General features: G+C 49.2%; 1 protein-coding gene across 2 annotated transcripts; it reads right to left on the bottom strand.

The window, feature by feature from the left end:
* Positions 1 to 630: 630 nt before the first annotated feature.
* On the bottom strand, positions 631 to 18,347 carry LOC147645728 (uncharacterized). Of its 2 annotated transcripts, XM_086874267.1 has the most exons (3): positions 17,778 to 17,949; positions 8,259 to 8,388; positions 631 to 2,711 (listed from the first exon to the last, which is right to left on the bottom strand). In XM_086874267.1, exon 3 carries the CDS (start codon positions 2,591 to 2,593, stop codon positions 1,868 to 1,870), a length of 726 nt encoding a protein of 241 aa, XP_086730393.1. In that variant the 5' UTR covers positions 2,594 to 2,711; positions 8,259 to 8,388; positions 17,778 to 17,949; the 3' UTR covers positions 631 to 1,867. The 2 variants fall into 2 exon arrangements, with proteins under 2 accessions (XP_086730393.1, XP_086730391.1); XM_086874265.1 differs by lacking the exon at positions 8,259 to 8,388 and having other exon boundaries at positions 17,778 to 18,347.
* Between the last annotated feature and the right edge of the window lie 230 nt (positions 18,348 to 18,577).

Genomic DNA, 18,577 nt, shown 5'->3' with positions numbered 1-18,577 from the left:
GGGCTCAGCTCCAGCTGCCAGGTGGAGCACGGCAGCCTGGAGCACCCCCTGAGCCGGCACTGGGGCACGGCCCGGCCCCCACAGCGCCGGGGGCAGCGGGGGAGGCACTGGGGGGGCCCAGAGGGGGATTGGGGTGTGCTGGGAGGAACTGGGAGGGAGTTTGAGATAGACTGGTTTAAACTGGGGAAGGGATTGAGGTGCTTAGGATGGCTGGGAAGAGGATTAAAGGATGTTGGGGAGGGTGGGATGGGGTTCTGGGGGTCCTGGTGGACACTGGGAGGGAGTTTGGGGGTGCTGGGTGTCACTGGGAGGGATTTGAGTGAGCCTGGAGGGGCTGGAAGGAGATTGGGGATTGGAAAGCAGGGATTGGGATGAGGTTGGTTGTGCTGGAAGAGACTGGGAGGAGTCTTGATGAGTCCTGGTGGGGCTGGGAAGGGACTGGGAGAGGGTTTGGGGGTCCTGGGGCAGTGGGGGGAAATTGGGAGGAGGCTGTGGGATCCTGAAAGGAACAGGAGGGGCTCTGGTGGGTCCTGGGGAGGCTGGGAAGAGACTGGCAGTGATTTACCAAAATAGCAATATTGATCCAGTATCAATATCAATCTGTTAATGGACAAAAAACCTCTCCAACAGTTTAAAGTTACAAAGTGGATGTTTAATCACAGCACTGGGCGAGTGCAGGAGTCACCCCTTAATACGCACTGCAAGTTGACAAAAGATTCTAGTGTCTATTTATTTACAAAAGTCTTAAATATCCTAAATATGAATACATATGCACAATGCTAACACCTCCCATTCCCCACTTTGGATTAAAATGCACAATAATGATTTTAAAAAGTCATTACGCCTGTGTGGTTGGCTCCCTAATCTGAGGAGGGATTTGTTTTGGTGAGGAGGGGTCATCAAGAGATGAAGGAAAACCGCTTTTCCTCACTCTGACCTTTCTGCCTTTACAATGGTTGACATTACAAATGACATTTGGTACAACTCCAGTTTCCTCCCTTGTGACTTTGAAATGGGTTTCCAGATGTAAGGTCTGTGATCTTCCTGAACCCGTTTATCAGTTTCTCTTTTCTCATTATAAGCACAGCTGAACAAACATACAACGAAAAGTAATTTTTTACATGAGATTCATTATCTCAAATCTTGCTTCTCAATTAATCATTAACTCTAACTAGTTCCAGCAAGGCCTATCTCTAACTAATATCGCTTATTTTTCTAAAATTCTTAGTTTTTTAATATTATTATCTCCAAAGAAGGTTTCAGAGGGTCCTGGATGGGCTGAGAGACACTGGGAGGGTCCTTGGAATGGCCTGGGATGTCTGTGAGACGATTTGAGGGTCCTGACCCCTGCAGACCCCCCCAGGGATGATGACAGATGCTGCCCACAGCAAGAAGCTGAAGGGGATCGGAGTCTCCGTGTTGGGCTTTGTCTTCCTGGCACTGGGGCTCGGCTTCTGCCTGTGCAGGAAGGTGAGGGGGATCCTGGGGGTCGTGTCCTCCCCCCCCACAGAGTGTGTGTGCTCCCCTCAGAATCCCCCAAGCATGGTGTTACCACCGTTTCTCCGCCCACACAGCTCCTGAGGCAAAAGGTTCTCGAGGATTGAAAGTCAACAATTCCCATTGTCATTCTGTATCCTGTTAAGATTTTCATTCCCCTGCTTTCATCCAGGTGCCCACAGGGAGCCAGGAAGATGTGGAGCCTCCCAGCCAGGTGTCTTCCCAACATGGATCACCAGGACCACGGATCACCAGGGCTCTGCCCAACGGGGGTCACTGGGGATCATCCAACGCCCATCCTCCCATGGGGGATGGAGCTGGAGCAGCGCACGAAGCTCTTCCCGCACTCGGGGCACTTGCAGGGCTTCCCTTACTGGTGCCTCCGTTGGTGTTGGGTCAAGTGAGCGCTCTGTGAGAAGCTCTTCCCACACTGGGGACACTCGTAGGGCCTCTCCCCACTGTGGATGCGCCGGTGGACGGTGAGGTTGGAGTTGTGCTTGAAGCCCTTCCCACAGTCAGGGCAGCGGAAGGGCCTCTCGTCTGTGTGAATCCGCTCATGTATGAGGACATGGGAGCTGGTCCGAAACCTCTTCCCACACTGGGGACACTCGTAGGGCCTCTCCCCAGTGTGGATGAGCTGGTGTTTTCGCAGGTCAGAGCTCCACCCAAAGCTCTTCCCACATTCCAAGCAGGTGTAGGGCCGTTCCCCTGTGTGGATCACTTGGTGTCTCATCAGGTCAGAGATACCTCTGAAACACTTCCCACATTTCCCACACTCATAGGGCCGTTCCCCAGTGTGGATCACCTGGTGATTCCTCAGGTAGGAGCTCTGGCTGAAGCTCTTCCCACATTCCCCACACCCATAGGGCTTTTCACCAGTGTGGATCCTCTGGTGCTCAATCAGGTGGGATCTCTTTCTGAAACCCTTCCCACATTCCAAGCACTTGTGGGGCTTCTCCCCCAGCTCTGAGCTCCGGCTGGATCTTTGGACGTGTTCCTGGCACTGGGGGGATCTTTCCTCCTCGCAGCTCCCTGGGCTGGGTTTCCAGCCCCTCCTCATGCAGGATCTCTGGGGCTTTTTCTCCTCCTCTTCCATCTGGACACAGCTTGGGAATGAAAATTCCTGGTTAGGAGGAAAAGGAGAGGAGAGCGCCTTGGGCTGGGGGTTCCTCCATGCCCAAGTTCATCTCAGGAAGTCATTGGGCATCTTGTGTCTGTAACAAAGCAAAGCACCAAGATTCAGCCCAAACATCAAAACAATGATGAAAAACTACCCAAACACCAAATTCAGGAAAAAACCCCTCCAGAATACAAAGATTCAGCCCCTGCAAAAAAACAAAGCACCAATATTTAGCCCAAAAAAGTTCAGAAACACCAAGATTCAGTCCCATCAAAATCGTGGATCCCCTCCCCAGTCACCTCCAGGGCAACACTCCTGGGACTGCACATACAGGGAGAATGGAACGTTGTCCTGCTTCCTCTTCCTTCTCTCCCACCTCCTCCTGTGGCCCTACTCTTCCTCCCACTCCTCTTCCTCCTACTATTTCTCCTCCTCCTGCACCTGCTCCTCCCACGTGAATCCTTCGACCGTTTTGTTCTTCAAACCTGCTTCTCCTTCCCTTCTCCTCCTGCCCCCAGGCCCAGCACCCACTGCCGCCTCCCTCTTCCCCCCCAGTCCCACAGCATCCCACCGCAGGGGCACGGATGCAGCTGGGCCAGCTCGGCCTGGGGCAGCGCTGGGCTCTCGGCCGCTTCCGCCCGCACTCGCTCCCCACTGCAGCCGCTCCCGCCACCACAGCGCGGGGGGGCCCGGCCTTGGCGCTCCCCCCTCCCACCTCCCCAAATTCCCCTCCAGGGGGGCGCCAAGGCCCGGGGGGGAGGGGCGCAGCTGGGCTCCAGCTGGGGAACGCTGGCAGCTGCGGCTCTGCCTGGACACTGATGAGTCATCAGCGCCGCGCGCTCTGATTGGCTCAGCCCTGCCTGAGCCCTGCGCCTGCACCAAGGGGGGACACCCTGCTCCAGGGGGGATGGCCCCAAAACGGGGCAACCCCAGCAAAGGAACAACAACAAAGCCTCTTGACAAACTGATCCCCTCAACCTCATTGCACATAGGGCCAGGGACGTGGACATAAGGAAGTGACAGGAGGAGCCAGCAGCTGCACAAAATGTTATGAATTGATGACACAGACTGCTGCTCAGCCAAGGTCCTGCTAAATTCATCAACTTCCAGAAGAACAACAAAGACTTAACACAGCCATCAATATTGTTAGCTATACAAAAGTGGGGTGCATTGAGAAGTCTGTACTTCTCCAGGACTTCAGCCAGTGGGGAAAGGGAGAGGGAGATGTGACCAAGAAAATTAGGATGAAAAGGAGGCTGTGTCTGCCAACAACTGGAGAGACCCCACAGGAAATGTCCCATGGCCTCTCCCTATTTTTATGAATGAAATTACTGTTACAGGACTCCTCTGTCTTCCTTGTGGACAGAAACCTGTGGGGATGTCAATTTTTCCACACACCTTGGGGCTCCTCCGCAATTCCTTCCACCGTCCGGGCCAGCGGGCAGTGAGTGCAGCTGAAGGGGCCTCACCCAGTTTGGGGGATCGGCTCCCTCGGCTGGCGGCGGCACCGGGCATTGATTGGGTACCCGAGAGTGAGCAGGAGACAGACGAGGGACGGATCAGGGCGGCTCTCAAGAGTCGGCAGGGAGAGAGCACTGAAAATCTCAGCAGTGACTACAGTGGCATCTTCGGAGAGTGAACATGGCAGGGCACCCAGGGAGGGGACAAAAGGGAAAGCCACAATGGGGTCCCAGCAAAAGGGATGAGGATCCCAAAATATCTCTCAAGGGTCATTTGGGAGCATGTGGAGGTTTTTTGCACATTCTCCCAGAGGGAATTAAGGACATGGACACCCAGGGGGGCAAGAAGGGAAGTCCAGAAGGGATTTAGACAACAGGGGATGGATGGTGTTGGTGTGCTGGGAAGGGATTGGCTGAAGGGGAGTGTGCAGGAATGTGCTTAAGGCAAGAAGCAGCAGGAGGAATCCATGGGATAAGAAAAATGATTATATATAAGAGGAAAAAGAGAAAAATACTGAGGATTGGAAGGATTTTCAGAAGGGTCTTATCCTCAGAATTTGCTTGCTTACTCAGATCCTTTGTATCCCAGTTTTCCAGGAGAGGAAAACAAGGAGGTGAGGATTTCAGGGGGTTTCTCTGAGCTGGGAGCGGCAGGAGCGGGCGCAGAGCTGCGGCACCGGGAGCACGGGCTGGGGGCCTGTGGGGAGCTGTGGGGCCGGGCCGGGGCTGTGGGGCAGCCAGGGCTCAGCGCCGGGCGCTGCCTGAGCCCAGCACCCCCCGGGCAGGGCCGGCAGTGGCCCCCGGCCCCCAGGAGGCTGCGGGACGCCCCGGCCGCTGCCCGGCCCCGTGGAGCTGCCGGCCCTGCCCGCCGGGGGGGCCGCCTTTGGACACTGCGGCAGGACAGGGACCGGCTCTGGGATACGGGCTGGGGAGGGGAGCCTCAGCACAGCCAGCACGAGGAAGGAACAGCTCACAAATGGCGATTAGACCTGCAAGGATCCAGAGGATCTTTTAAGCATTTCCTGCTGGGTCCCTGGAGAAAGGAAGGGTTTTGCAGAAAGCTCAGCAGCTGCCACAGGATGAGCACCCACAGGCACTGAGGGGGGTGCAGCAGCGACAGAAGAAGCCCCTGCAGCACTTGCTCACAAAGGCTCAGCAGCTGAATGCAGCAAGGGATGAGCAAAAGGCCAAGCTGAAGGCAAAGTTCATGGCACACTTCCTACAGCCCCTGAGGGATCAAGCCCAGGGCCCAAGGGGGCCCCAGCACCCAGGGGACACCCTCGGCCAAAGCACCTGGCACAGGCATTGCCCTCCTGGCCAGGGCACAGCCCACCCAAACAGCCCCTGGCAAGGAATCAGCCTTCCAGCTGCAGGGCACAAGGACACTGCAAGCACAGACAGCAGCACCCTCAGCACCAGCAAGTCCAGCCCTTGATGGACACGCATTCTTAGCGGTGGCACAGCTCCCATTCCACCAGGGACCCACCACACTGCAGCCCTTGGGAACATCCAGGGTGGCTCTGGATCCAGAGGAGACCTTTCCTGATGGACACAGGGGCCTCTCCATTCACTCGGAATCTTACACCTAAAGGTGTTAGGGAATATTTTAGCTATTGAGGCACTAAGTGGGAAAGATGAGTGGGTGTGTTTTATTCAGCTACTATTAGCAGATGTGGGGGATGTGTTTAAAATGCAGGAATTTTTATTTGCTCACAATTGTGATTGTAATTTACTGGGATGGGATTTGATGGCTAAATTGGGAATGCAAATTAATATTGCCAAAGGGGATACAGAGGTTGGTTCTGCTGTACCTCTGCATCAAATGTCTGGCAGAGCCATGGCTGAAGTGAACCCACAAGTGTGGGCAGCCCCAGGGAAATTGGCAAAATTAGATATGGAGCCTCTCCACATCTCTCTGAAGCAACCAGGACAAGAGGTGTCCTAAAGCAATCCCCTGTTCCAAGGGAGGGAAGGAAGGGCTCACAGCCTGTCTGGGAGTCCTGCTCAAGGCACGGCTTGGGGAGCCAGGGATGGCTCCCTAGAATGCTCCTATCCTGCCAAACAAGAAATCCAATGGAATCCACAGAATGCTGCAGGACCCAAGAAGAAGAAATGAGATGATGAAACCGAGGCACCCCACACTCTCAGATCCTTACACCAGCCTCAACCAGGTGCCCTCCTCACACTGCTGCCATTCACAACTTGATGCAAAAGATGCTTTCTGGGGATCTGCCCACTTCCAGAGGATGCAAACACAATTCTGCCTTGGGCTGGCAACAAGAGCTAGAAGGGAAAATGCTCAAGACATGGACGGTCCTTCTGCAGGGATGCACGGAAGCACCGGCCTGATTGGGGCAAGCCTTGCAGGAAATATCAAAGGAATTGACCTCACCCCCAGGGACTGGCTTATTGCAGGATGTGGATGACTTGATCCAGTCAGAAAAACAAGGAGAAGAGGTAGAGGAAGCCTCTGTGAAATGGCTTCATTTTCAGGCAAAAAAGCAGCTTTGAGTAGCTGAAAAAAAAGAAAGGGCAAATGACAGAGAAAATGGTTAAATATTGGAAACAATTTTTGACTGAGGGTTTGTGGTGTATTGATTCAGAGAGAGTTCAGGGAATCTGAGAAATAATGTTTCCCAGGACAAAAATGGAGCTGGAACAATTCTTAGGATAATTAGGGAACTGCAGGAGCTGGACTGAGGATTCTTTGTTCTGGCCTGAGCATTGTATGACTTCTTTAGCCCCAGATAGCCTCAATTTTACTGAGTGGACATAAAGAAGAGAACAGAACTTAACAAAATGAAAAAAATAAAATGATTGATGCCCCAGCCATGGCTCTTCCAGACTCAGAAATCTGAACTGGAAGGGAATATTAAACAGGCCACCCCTGAGCCTGCACTGAAGGCAACGCAGCAGCAGCCAGGGCTCCCCAGCGGGGGAAGCCCCTGCGCCTGCCCACAGATCCTCTGCTCAAATCCTCGGCCTGGCCACCCTCCTTTGCCATCTCCAGCCACTGCGGGACAATCCTTGCTCTCACTCTTGCAGCTTCAGGCCTTTCTGTGCCTGCCCTCGCCACAGCTGCTGCGGAAGGCACCGGGACAATTCCACTCTGCCTCTCAATTGCACTCACACTCTGCCCTGCCTGGGATTAGAATATGGGAAAATAGACCAACTTGAAAATGGCTTCAATTCTTATTTCTCTGAAGGGACTTGGTTTGCATTTGCCTTGGGGAAAGGAATTTTAATCCTTCTTTTCCAGCACTCAGCAGAGATGAAATTAACATCTCAACAGATTGGGAATAGCCCAAAAGATTCCCCCCAAGATAACGACCAGCAACAAAACATCAACACCCAGCAACAAACATCAACCAACATCTACCCCAGACCCTGCCCCAGGCACAGCTGGAGACATCTGGTCTGGAAAAGGCTGAGCAGGAAATCCAGGAGTGCCCACCTAATTCACATCACAGGCACAGAAATCCGGCTGCAACAGGAAACCAAATCCTAACAGCTCCACACCTTCAAACCAATGAACATTAAACCAACGGATTTCTATGGGTTCAGACTGTATATAGTTTAGGAAACATCTATTAAATTTACATGTCTTGGAATGATTTTCTCTGCACACCCTGCCAAAGTGAGGAATTAATGATTTCTGTTGCACATTTTGGCCAGACTCAAGTCATGCCTTGATTTTATATTGTTGGAGAGTTTTTATTCATCTTGCAGTTTTGGTGACAAGACTACACCATTATTATGCTTTTCCTTAATAATCCTACTTCTATTTTGTTAGTTAGACTCGTAGTGCTGAGCCAGGGTTGGGAAAATCAGTTTTTAGACTTTGGGCAAGAAGTAGAAAAAAACTTTATTGCTTTGGATTTTTTTGGGAATGTGTGTGCGTGGCCGTTATGATTGCAAGAATTTGGTGTGCATTTTTGAATGTTCACCTTTACGCCTCAGTTTTAAAAACTAAGAGGTTTAAAGGTGACCCCCATAACTTGTAAAGAGATAGTATAGTATTTTTTTCTTCAAAAATGTCACTTTTGGAGTGGCCATATGTGAGTCATCCCATGGCCTCCTGGGAAGAGAAGTTTCATTCCAGGCAGCCAGGAGAGGAGCTTTAGAAATGCAAATTAACACTGATGGCCCAAAGCCTGCACAATGGACATGAGGCTTCCTACCTGCAGGGAACTGAGCTGATTCTTTCTGTCCCTCAGCCCAAGCTCTGCCTGCTTGCACAGATGGAATTTGCACAGATAAAGGCACAGCCCATTGTAAGGATATCTGACTCTGCAGCAGAAATTGGCTAAACTGCAAAGGAAAACAGAAAAGGAAGAATGTTGTGAAAACTTCACTAAAACAAGTGGGGGAGAATCATCCCTGTCCCCACTCCAACATGTGCTGTCTCTGTCTATGTTATATAGGGTGTATCAGACCACTGGGGTTTATTTGCTACCACAAGTTCAGGGAAATCAGTCAGGAATTCCAAGTATGTGATGATTTAATGAGAGAAAAGCTGACAATTGATGCAGCCCTGGCTGGAGGGAGCACCCAAAAAAGGGGAAAAGATGAAAGACCACCCGAACAAATCCTGCAACACCATGGACCAGACCCTGGGAACCCTGATGAATTCATAGCAGGTACCAGAGAAACCATTTCTCATTTCAATGGCATTATTAGATTACAGGATGTCATTGAAATAACACCAATCAGACAGCTCCAGCTCCTGACCTTCCCCTCAACCAATCCACTCAGATGAAGAACACAACATTTCACTATGGGTTGGGGTCAGATTACCTTTTAGTAGAAAAAGGAGAGGTTTGGGAAAAGTTAAAAGGTTCAAACTGCTGATGGCAAACAGATCAGCAAGGAGAAGGTGCAGAAACAGATAAAAAAGGAAATAGCAAAGCAGCTCATGTACTTGTCCAAATATGGAAAGGATGGGAATGGGACACACTTTTCTGGTTCCCTGGCAGACCGTGGGTTTAACAAATGCTGTTTCTCCTCTCATGTGCTACAGCAACTCTCATCTTTTTACCATGCACCACACCTTGCTGAGTGCAGCTCATTCAGCAGCTGAGCAAGGGGATGCAGGTGGCAGCCAGGCCTCCTGAGCCACAAACGGCTACAAAAGGACAGAGAATGAGGGCACTGAGAGCAATCCCAAAAACAAAGAAGAACCAGGAAGGAAAAACAGAGGCAATGAGAGAATCTGCTTGGAGATAGGGCCAGGGACTTGTACGTAAGGAAACAATGGGAGAAACCATCAATTTCAGAAAATGTTACTAATTGACAAGGACTGCTGCTCAGACCAAGTCCCGATACATTCCAGAATTTCCAGAAGAACAAACACTTCACAGAGCCATGAATTCTCCGGAAGCCCATCCGGCCGCGACCGTCGCCGCCGCTCACAACGTCCCTCTGAGAGAGGTGAGGTGCTTTTCGGTCTGCTCTGGTGCCTGCCGATAAGACGCAGCCAAAGCTTCGCACGGTTGGGCTGGAGGAATTCCTGGTATTGCCCAGGCGCCGTCTGTCAGACAAGTGCGAAAGTGTTGCAGGTTGGGCAGCAGTGCTGTGTGGTGTATTGTAACTGTAACATGGAGAAGCTTAAAGGGATTTGAGGTGGCAATGCCCCTGTACCACCTACTTCTCCTTTGGGGTGCTTATTAGCACATTGCAAACAGGGAAACTTTGGGCAAGGTTTACGTAAAGTTGATTGATTATTGTAATACATGGTGGCCAGGATATGACCTGGACTGTGGGGAAAAGTGGCTGAGAAATGGATCTTTGCAGTAGAACACCATTTTACAGTTGATGTTGTTCTGTAAGCCCGAGGAAAGTGGGATGAAGTTTCGTACGTTGATTTGTTTTTCTATTTGTGAGACAAGCCAGAATGGCAGGCTGAGTGTGGATTGGTGGCAGTTAAGGCACGTGTGAGTGATAAATGTGAAGTCTGTGTAAAAGAAAAAGTTGTTTAGAGCACCTGGCATTAAAAGAAAGTTTGCATCGGGGGAAAGAGATGGATGTTGATTTACAAGTGGTTTCAGCAGAACCAAAAGAACACAATTTTGTTTTGTCTGCCCCCACTTCACCCAATCTTATTTCACCTAACACTATCTCGCCTAATCCCACTTCACCTTTCCCTCTTTATCCTCCTCTACCGCCTTCACTGATCCTTCTTCTCTAGGAGATGATCCAAATCTAACCGTGATACAAGGAAATGTGAAAAATGCTGGGGAGGAAGATAGCAGTAGCAGGGGTGATGATAATAAATCAGCGACACCGGTATCCCATCAGACTCGGTCACAGCTTGCTCCGGTTCTGGGTAGAACGGGAAAAGATTTGGGCAGACAAAGGCGGACTGTGATTGCCCCCTTGAGACAAGGAGTACGAGACAAGGAGTAGAAGGGCTGGTGTTTGTGGAAGTTCCTTTTTCACCCGCAGACTTGATAATTTGGAAACAATCAGCTGGAACTTAGAGAGAAAACCCTGATAAAGTAGCAGGGGTGGTAAAAATGATTATGAAAACTCAGATCCAGTTTGGGATGATATACAAGGAAAAGTGGAGAATTTAATGGACTCTACTGAGAAAGAGATGGTGCTTAGAGCAGCCAAGGAGAAGGTGAGAGAAGATCTCAGAACTGGGGTGCTGACGGCGACTTTAGATGAGAACTTTCCAACCGAGGATCCAGGGTGGGATCCCAATGCCTTTGGGGACATGCGGAGGCTGAAGAGATATCAAGAGTGGCTCCAGACAGGGGTTGGGAATGCTGTACCTAAGGCTAATGAATTGGTCTAAATTGTATGAGATAAGACAGGAAAAGAAAGAATCCCCTGCTGCATTTTTGGAAAGGCTTAAGGAGGCAGCAAGAAAGTATACAGATCTTCAACTAGAAACAGAACAGCGAATGTTCAGCTTGTGTTCATTTTTCTTGGGCAGTCGCAGGATATTAGGAGAAAACTGCAGAAGTCAGAAGGAGAAGATACAAGGAATTTGAATCAATTACTTGAAGTGGCTTGGAAAGTATACAGTAACAGAGAAAAGGAAGCTAGTAAAAAGCAGCAGCAAAATCTTTTGGCAGTGATCCAAGGAAGAGAGAATCCAGGTTTCAGAGGATGCGGCAGAGGTGGTCGTGGACTGGGGAGGGGCGGACTTGGCAGAGGACGAGGGGGATGGGTTTTGCCAAGATTGGGGTTAAATCAATGTGCTTCTTGTAGACAAGAGGGGCACTGGAAAAATGAATGCCCAAATTGGTTTAACCAGGGCAATCAGTTCAAGCAGAATCAAGATGCTTCCAAATTAATGGTGCTGGGGGAGTACAGCAGCTGACTAGAATCGGAACAAAAACCAATACAAGAACCTTTAGTAACTATACAATTGGGAGATAAAGAAGTAAAATTTCTGGTGGATACAGGGGCTACATATTCTGTGCTAAATGATCTAAAAGGGCAAGCTGGAGACAAAACAGCAACAATAGTTGGAGCCACAGGGAAGGAGGAGAATCGACCATTCCTGCAACCCCTGGATTTGTGCTTTGGAAACAAAGTGTTAACACATGAATTTTTAGATATGCCTGAGTGTCCAATTCCACTTTGAGGATGAGATTTATTAGCAAAATTTGATGCAGTGATAACTTTTGAAAACGGGGAGCTTTTAATGAAAATACCTGAATCAAAGACAGGACAAATCTTAATGATAAAAGAAAAACCAGTCTCTGCTATCCCTCGGGAAGTAGAGGATGCAGTAATTCCCTCTCTATGGGAAACAGACATACCAGGAAAATCTAAGTTGGCACAACCAGGACATGTAGAATGAAAAGAAGGAGCAAAAGCTGTCCAGGTTAAACAGTATCCCATAAAGCCAGAAGCACGGCAAGGAATAGTAAAGATTATTGATAAATTTTTGAAGTAGCAAATTTTAGAAGAATGTGAATCAGAATTGAATACACCAATACTTCCAGTGAAGAAACCAAATGGTGAGTACAGACTAGTACAGGATTTGAGAGCAATAAATGGAATAACTAAAGATATTTACCCAGTGGTAGCTAATCCCTACACATTGTTGACATCTGTGAAAGAGAAATAGAAATGGTTTACTGTAATTGATTCAAGAGATGACTTTTTCTGCATACCACTTGACAAAGAAAGTAGGAAACTGTTTGCCTTTGAATGGGAAAATCCAGACAATGGAAGGAAAACTCAGCTCACCTGGACACGACTCCCACAAGGATACAAGAACAGTCCAACCCTATTTGGAAGTCAGGTGGCGAAGGAGCTGGAGATTTGGAACGAGAATGGGCAAGTACCAAGAGAACAATACCTGCTGTTACAGTATGTTGGTGATATACTGACAGCTACAGAAGAGAAAACAACCTGCATAAAGGTAACAATTGAAATTTTAAATCAACTAGGAATGGGAAGATATAAGGTGTCTAAAGAAAAGGCACAAATTGTCCAACAGACTGTGATTTACCTGGGATGTGAAATCTCACAAGGGCAATGTAAATTGGGTACTAACCGTATTCAAGCTATTTGTGCTATTCCAGAACCCCAGAACCTGCATGAGCTGCGAGTTTGCTTTGGGATGACAGAGTGGTGCAGCCTGTGGATCATGGACTATGGACTAATTGCAAAACCCTTGTATGAAGCCCAGAAGACACAACCGCTTACCTGGGGCAGACCACAGAAGGAGGCCTTCCTCAAACTGAAGGAGGCATTGACAACAGCTCTGGCATTAGGATTGCCTGATCTATCCAAAGATTTTCAGCTGTTTGTGCATGAAAGATCACACCCAGCACTGGGAGTGCTGACCCAACCTTTGGGAAGCTGGAAAAGGCTGGTAGGCTGCTTCTCCAAACAACTTGACAACCAACGAGAGTGCCGAATGGCCTTCATGCCTGCGGGCAGTTGCAGCCACTGTGATGCTGATCCAAGAAGCCAGGAAACTCACGCTGGGTAGAGACATAGATGTCTATGTGCCACACATGGTGACCACTGTGTTAGAACAAAAGGGGGGCCAATGGCTATCTCCAAGCAGGATGATGAAATTCCAGGCAACCCTAACCGAGCACGATGGTGTCACATTAAAGACAGCTAAACCTTCTGAATCCAGCTTTGCTCCTTACCAGCAAACACATCTGCCCAACGAGCAGAACTGGTTGCTTTAACCAGGGCATTAGAGATGAGTGAAGGGAGCAAAGTAAATATCTGGACTGATTCAAAACATGCTTTTGGAGTGGTGCATGTACATGGGGTACCGGGGAAAGAAAGAGGACTGCTGTCTTCTAAAGACACACACATTAAACATCAAGATGCAGTCCTGCAATTAATAAAAGCAGTACAAAAGCCCGAGCAAGTAGGAATCATGCAATGCAAAGCTCACCAATCAGGAAGCTCCAAAATTCATGAGGGAAATCGGAGAGCAGACTGGACAGCCCGACAAGCTGCTCGAGAAGTGAAAACTGCAATGGCATTGATACCTTTAAAAACTAATGTATCTCAATTCAATTTACCTCCAGAACCAAAATATTCAATAGAGGATGAGAAATTGGGACACTCACTGAATGCACAGAAGAATTCAGAAGGGTGGTATGTGACTACACAGGGACAAGTAGTGGTACCCCCCTTGAGAATGAGAGAAGTTCTACAAATTAAACATAACAAATGTCATTGGACTGCAGAGGCATTGGTGAAATCGTTAAAACAAAATTTAATTTCAGTACGGATGTTAACAATGGCAAAATCAGTAATGTCAAAATGTGAAATTTGCTTAAAGAACAATCCAGTGGCTAGATGACAGGCACAATTAGGGAAAATACGGGTAGGAGTAGAACCAGGAGATTATTGGCAAGTAGATTTTGTAGAATTAGCAAGAACTCGAGGATACAAATATCTATTGGTAGGGGTTGACACATTTTCAGGATGGCCAGAAGCTCTTCCCTGTCACACAAATCAAGCAAAGGAGACAGTCAAGTGCTTACTGCAAGAAATCATTCCAAGATTTGGGGTGCCTCTAGGAATATCATCAGATAGGGGCCCACATTTCACAGCCACCGTAGTGAGGGAGGTGAGTAGGTTACTGGGAATAGCTTGGCATCTCCATACACCATGGAGACCCCAATCCAGTGGACAGGTAGAGAGGATGAATCAGACATTGAAGAGGCAAATCAGCAAAAGATGCCAAGAGGCTAAATTGCAGTAGCCACAAGCTTTACCAATAGCACTGCTGAGGATTCAGATAAAGCCTAGAAGCGGGATGTCAGTCAGTCCTTATGAGATATTGGATGGGAAACCATATGAATGCCCTGAACCTAATCCAAATGTACATGTTACAGGGAAGCAAGAGGTGTAGAATTATTTTCTGTCTCTTGGAAAAGCTCGAGCTCGACTTCGGAGCACCCTTGTGTGGAACAGGCCGCTGACTCTTGAGAATCCAGTTCATGACATCCCCCCGGGAGATGAAGTGTACAGTAAAAGCTGGAAGGAAGAACCATTAAAAGAAAGGTGGAATGGACCCTATCAGGTACTGTTAACTACCTTGACAGCAGTCAAAGGAGCTGGACTGGATCCCTGCATACATTACACCAGGGTGAAGAAGGTTTCCCCTGCACTGTGGACTGCACAAACTGTAGGGCCAACAAAGCTGCAGATAAAGCGGGTTTGATTGTTTCAAATGTCTAGGTTGCTAGTGACTGTAATGGTGATTATTTCATGGCCTTTAGTGCCATCAGTTGGAATCAATGTTACCTTGGGATGTGAAATGCAAAAGGATCAGCTGACAACTCTTCATTTGACAATGAAGAGGGATGTGGGGGTGCAGCCAGAAACACAAGTGATAAAAGTCTCTAATACTATTCAGGCAGAAAATGGAATCATTGGATTAATTAAAGATTTTGCCAACATGCAAAACACCAGCAAAATAACTGTCTGTCTGCCAATACCAAAGGCAGCAAGAGACCTAATAAATTGGGGAATTAGAACATCAAAATTACCTGAAATACAAAAGAATAAAAATGAAAATGTGAGCTGTGTACTGCACATAGATTACGAGTACCCAAATAAGACAGTGTTTGAAAATGCTGTGAAGCCAAAGTATTCATCTCTATGGGATTGTCATGAAAATGGAGGAAAGTATGAACCAAAACTAGGCTGGTATGGGGGATTAGGGAATTATGGATGGTGTTATGAAAAGATAGCAATGGTTATTAAAGAAAAGATTCCAGTATTGAAGTGGAAGTGTGAAGGACAGGAAGGAAAAGATCGGGCTGAAGCTTGGGACAGTGCATGGTCAGTGAGTGGGCTTCAGAAATTCCAATCTATGGCAGATAGCCCTTGGTGCATTAAGTGGGAAGGCTCTGAAAATGAAACAGATCCAGGGGTATGGAACACTGCAACCAGTAGTAGAATGGAGGCAGACAAAGTGAATTGGTGGGTATGGAACAAAGCTTAGGACTGTACTTCTGATGATGAAGAAATAAAACAAATGCCACCACTTGTGGTAGCCCTGCAAATTGGATGTGCCTGCAGAGGAAACAAACACAAACAAGGTGAAATAAATGACAAGATAGGACAAGTGATCCAAAAGGTAATATGTAGCACAAGTACAGTTCAGAGTCCAGGCCAATTTGGTGGGCAGCAAGCGATGGCACCTGGACAACACATTTGCCTGAAGGTGAAAAAGTAAAAGAGATTACTCTAGGCCTCCCCACCTTATGCCCAATTTGGAAAAGGTCCCCATTCAAGGGAGAACATGGACATCTTCAAATAAGAACGAGACAAGAACTTCAGGAAAACAAAGCGGAGGATGAAGAAAGATGTCAGGAACCCTCCAGTAGTGTAAAATGTGAGTGGGCCCTGGAATCCTTGTTTGGTCCAATAGCAAATTATAACAATAGAAAGATGTTGTACAAACTTACAGGCCAGGTAGAAAGATTGGCAAGAGTTACCAAAGAGGGATTTAGAGCTAAATGTACAATTACAAGCCACAACTAAAATGACCCAGCAAAACAGATTGGCTTTAGATCTGTTATTGTTGAAAGAACACAGAGTATGCTGGTACCTAAAAGGACAAATTGATCACTGCTGCATCCACAGCCCAAATGGAACTGCAGATGTAGAGCACAACATTAATCCACTAAAACAAACAGAACATGGAGCACAGAAAGAGAGGGAAGATCTGACCACAAGTTGGGTAGATAAAAGTTTTGAATGGTTAGGATGGAATGTGAGCTCATGGATCAAATCTATTCTTGAGAGACTGATAATCCTACTAATTGTGTTCTTAGCAATCTGGTTAATCTGTGCAGTTCTGAAAGGAGAGAGAAAGAAAAGAGTATCCTGGAACCAGAAGATAATAAAGGCACTGACATGGGACAGAGATCCACATCCGCATTTGTCATCTCCAAGTCCTCCAGAGTGTAACAACGCTTATGACAACTGTGGATTCGAAGATGAACATCAAGTATAAACACAGAAAAAGGACGGTATAGAGTGAAAGCATTACACTTATTATAGTAAAGTGAAATACTTCCAAAGAGGAGAAATATGTTACTATGGGGTTAAATGTTTCTGAAAATGTTTCTTAAAACCATTTTTAATGTAGGGGCAGGCCACAGGAATGCTGGGTATTAGGGATGGCCTAGCAAGCTGAAATGCTTACGGTAATGGGAACTGGTACTTGGGGTCTCCAAGATACCCACCCAGAGATAAGATTCGGACATGTTCATAAAAGGATGAGCTAACTCTCATGAAGCAATAAAGTTAATGAAGCAATATTAATGAAACAGTATTGATAAGGTTGTTACAGTGATTACTGCTACAGCTGAAATTGTAGAAATATGTGCACTTTGGACAAAGACAATGGAGCTAGATTTGCGTTGCTGATACCCCCAGTTCCCCCACGCTTCAATAAAGCACCTGCATATAATCATTCGGTGATTATGTGTGATCCTGAATGCTAACAAAGACAGATCAAAAACTTCCAAAACACCAAAAATCTGAAATCCCCCCAAAATACAAAGATTCTGCCCTCACAAAAAAAACAAAACACCAACATTCACCTCAATAAAGCTCAGAAACACCAAGATTCAGCCCCGGGAAAATCGTGCATCTCCCTGCCCGGGCACTCGCTGCATGGGGGGTGAGGGGGGCAGTGAGGCCGGGCCGGAGCAGGGGGTGCCTGAGAGAGGCCCCGAGCCCGGCAGAAGCCCCTGCACAGCCATGCAAGTGGCTCCTGGCCGGACTCGGGGATCCCCCTGGCCATCCCCGCTGGAGCAGCCTGGTCCTGAGGGACTCTGGCCCCTGCGAGGGACCCCAGGCTGCAGCAGGACAAGGATTCCTGGCCCTCACGGGGAGGCAGTGACATGACCTGACTGTGACCCCCATCCCTGTGCCTCTGGGCGGGGAGGGGGACGGAGAGGGGCACAAAGTTAAGCCTGGGAAGGAGGGACAGCTGGGGGGAAGATGGATTTCCCTAGGAATTATTTTATTTTTCGTTTTCTTGTTCAGACATGTTTGAGAATAAATTCAATTAATTTCCCCAAGTCAGGTGTGCTGTGCCCGTGACCAAGGATTAAACTGTCCCCACCCTCATCCCGACCCCCGAGCCTTTCCTTGTGTGTTCTGCTCCCCGCCCGGGACAGGAAGGAGAGTCACAGAGTTTTGACCTCTTTCCGCCATGCCCTGCTCCATCCCGGACTCACCCCCAGCTCGCAGCGCCCTCAGCTCCCGGGCATCCCGAGCTCCCGGCGCCTCAGCGCAGCGGCGCTTCCTTGGCCTCCGGCCCGGGCCGGGCCCAGCGCCGGGGCCTCTCCTCAGCCCAGGGGTCCGAGAAATGGCGGAGCTCCGCCCAAGGCAGGCGAGGCCGTGCCGTGTGCAGAGCCCGCCGCTGGCTGCGATTGGCTGCTTCTGCCGTCACTCGTGGCTGTGGCGCGCGCTGATTGGGCAGAGCGGGGACAAGCCCGGCCCCGCTGGCGCCTCCAGGGCGGCCATGGGGGCAGGAGAGTCGCCATTGCCGGAGCGTCTGTGCGGGCCCGGCAGCGGCGGCAGCAGCGGCCGGAGCCCGGTGAGGCGGCGGCGGAGCTCGGAGGCGGCCCCAGCGCAGCGTTCCGGGCCCAGCGCAGCCACCTCCGGCCTCCCGACACGAAGCGGGACGAGCCAGCGCTGCTCCGCCACCGCCTCCTGCCGAGGCCCCAGCGGCAAGGAGACCGCGGGCAGCCGCTCCCGCAGCGCCCTCAGCCCAGGGCCAACACGGGCCGGCCACGGCACAAGCCACCCGCCACAGCCCCCTGCCGCCCCCTCCCGGGCCCGCAGCGAGCCCCGAGCCCCCGCAGAACCGAGCGCGGCTCCCACCTGCGATGGCCGGGGCCGCCTCCGAGCTCCGCCGCCGCCTCTCCGGTTGTTATCAATGAAATTACAATTTTGACAACTAGGTCCCTTGGGTTAATGGCAGTTTAATTAAAAATGAATACAATTTAGTAAATGGAATAGTAATTTCGTATAA

Source organism: Cyanistes caeruleus, unplaced genomic scaffold, assembly GCF_971803275.1.
Source record: "Cyanistes caeruleus unplaced genomic scaffold, bCyaCae1.hap1.1 HAP1_SCAFFOLD_180, whole genome shotgun sequence".
NCBI lineage: Eukaryota > Metazoa > Chordata > Aves > Passeriformes > Paridae > Cyanistes > Cyanistes caeruleus.
The sequence above is the reverse complement of the archived record's forward strand: the minus strand, read 5'-3'. Positions and strand labels throughout refer to the sequence as shown.

What these genes read in the sequence shown, in the direction of transcription:
- LOC147645728 (XM_086874265.1), bottom strand. Translation starts at nt 2,593, where the DNA reads ATGGAAGAGGAGGAGAAAAAGCCCCAGAGATCCTGCATGAGGAGGGGC.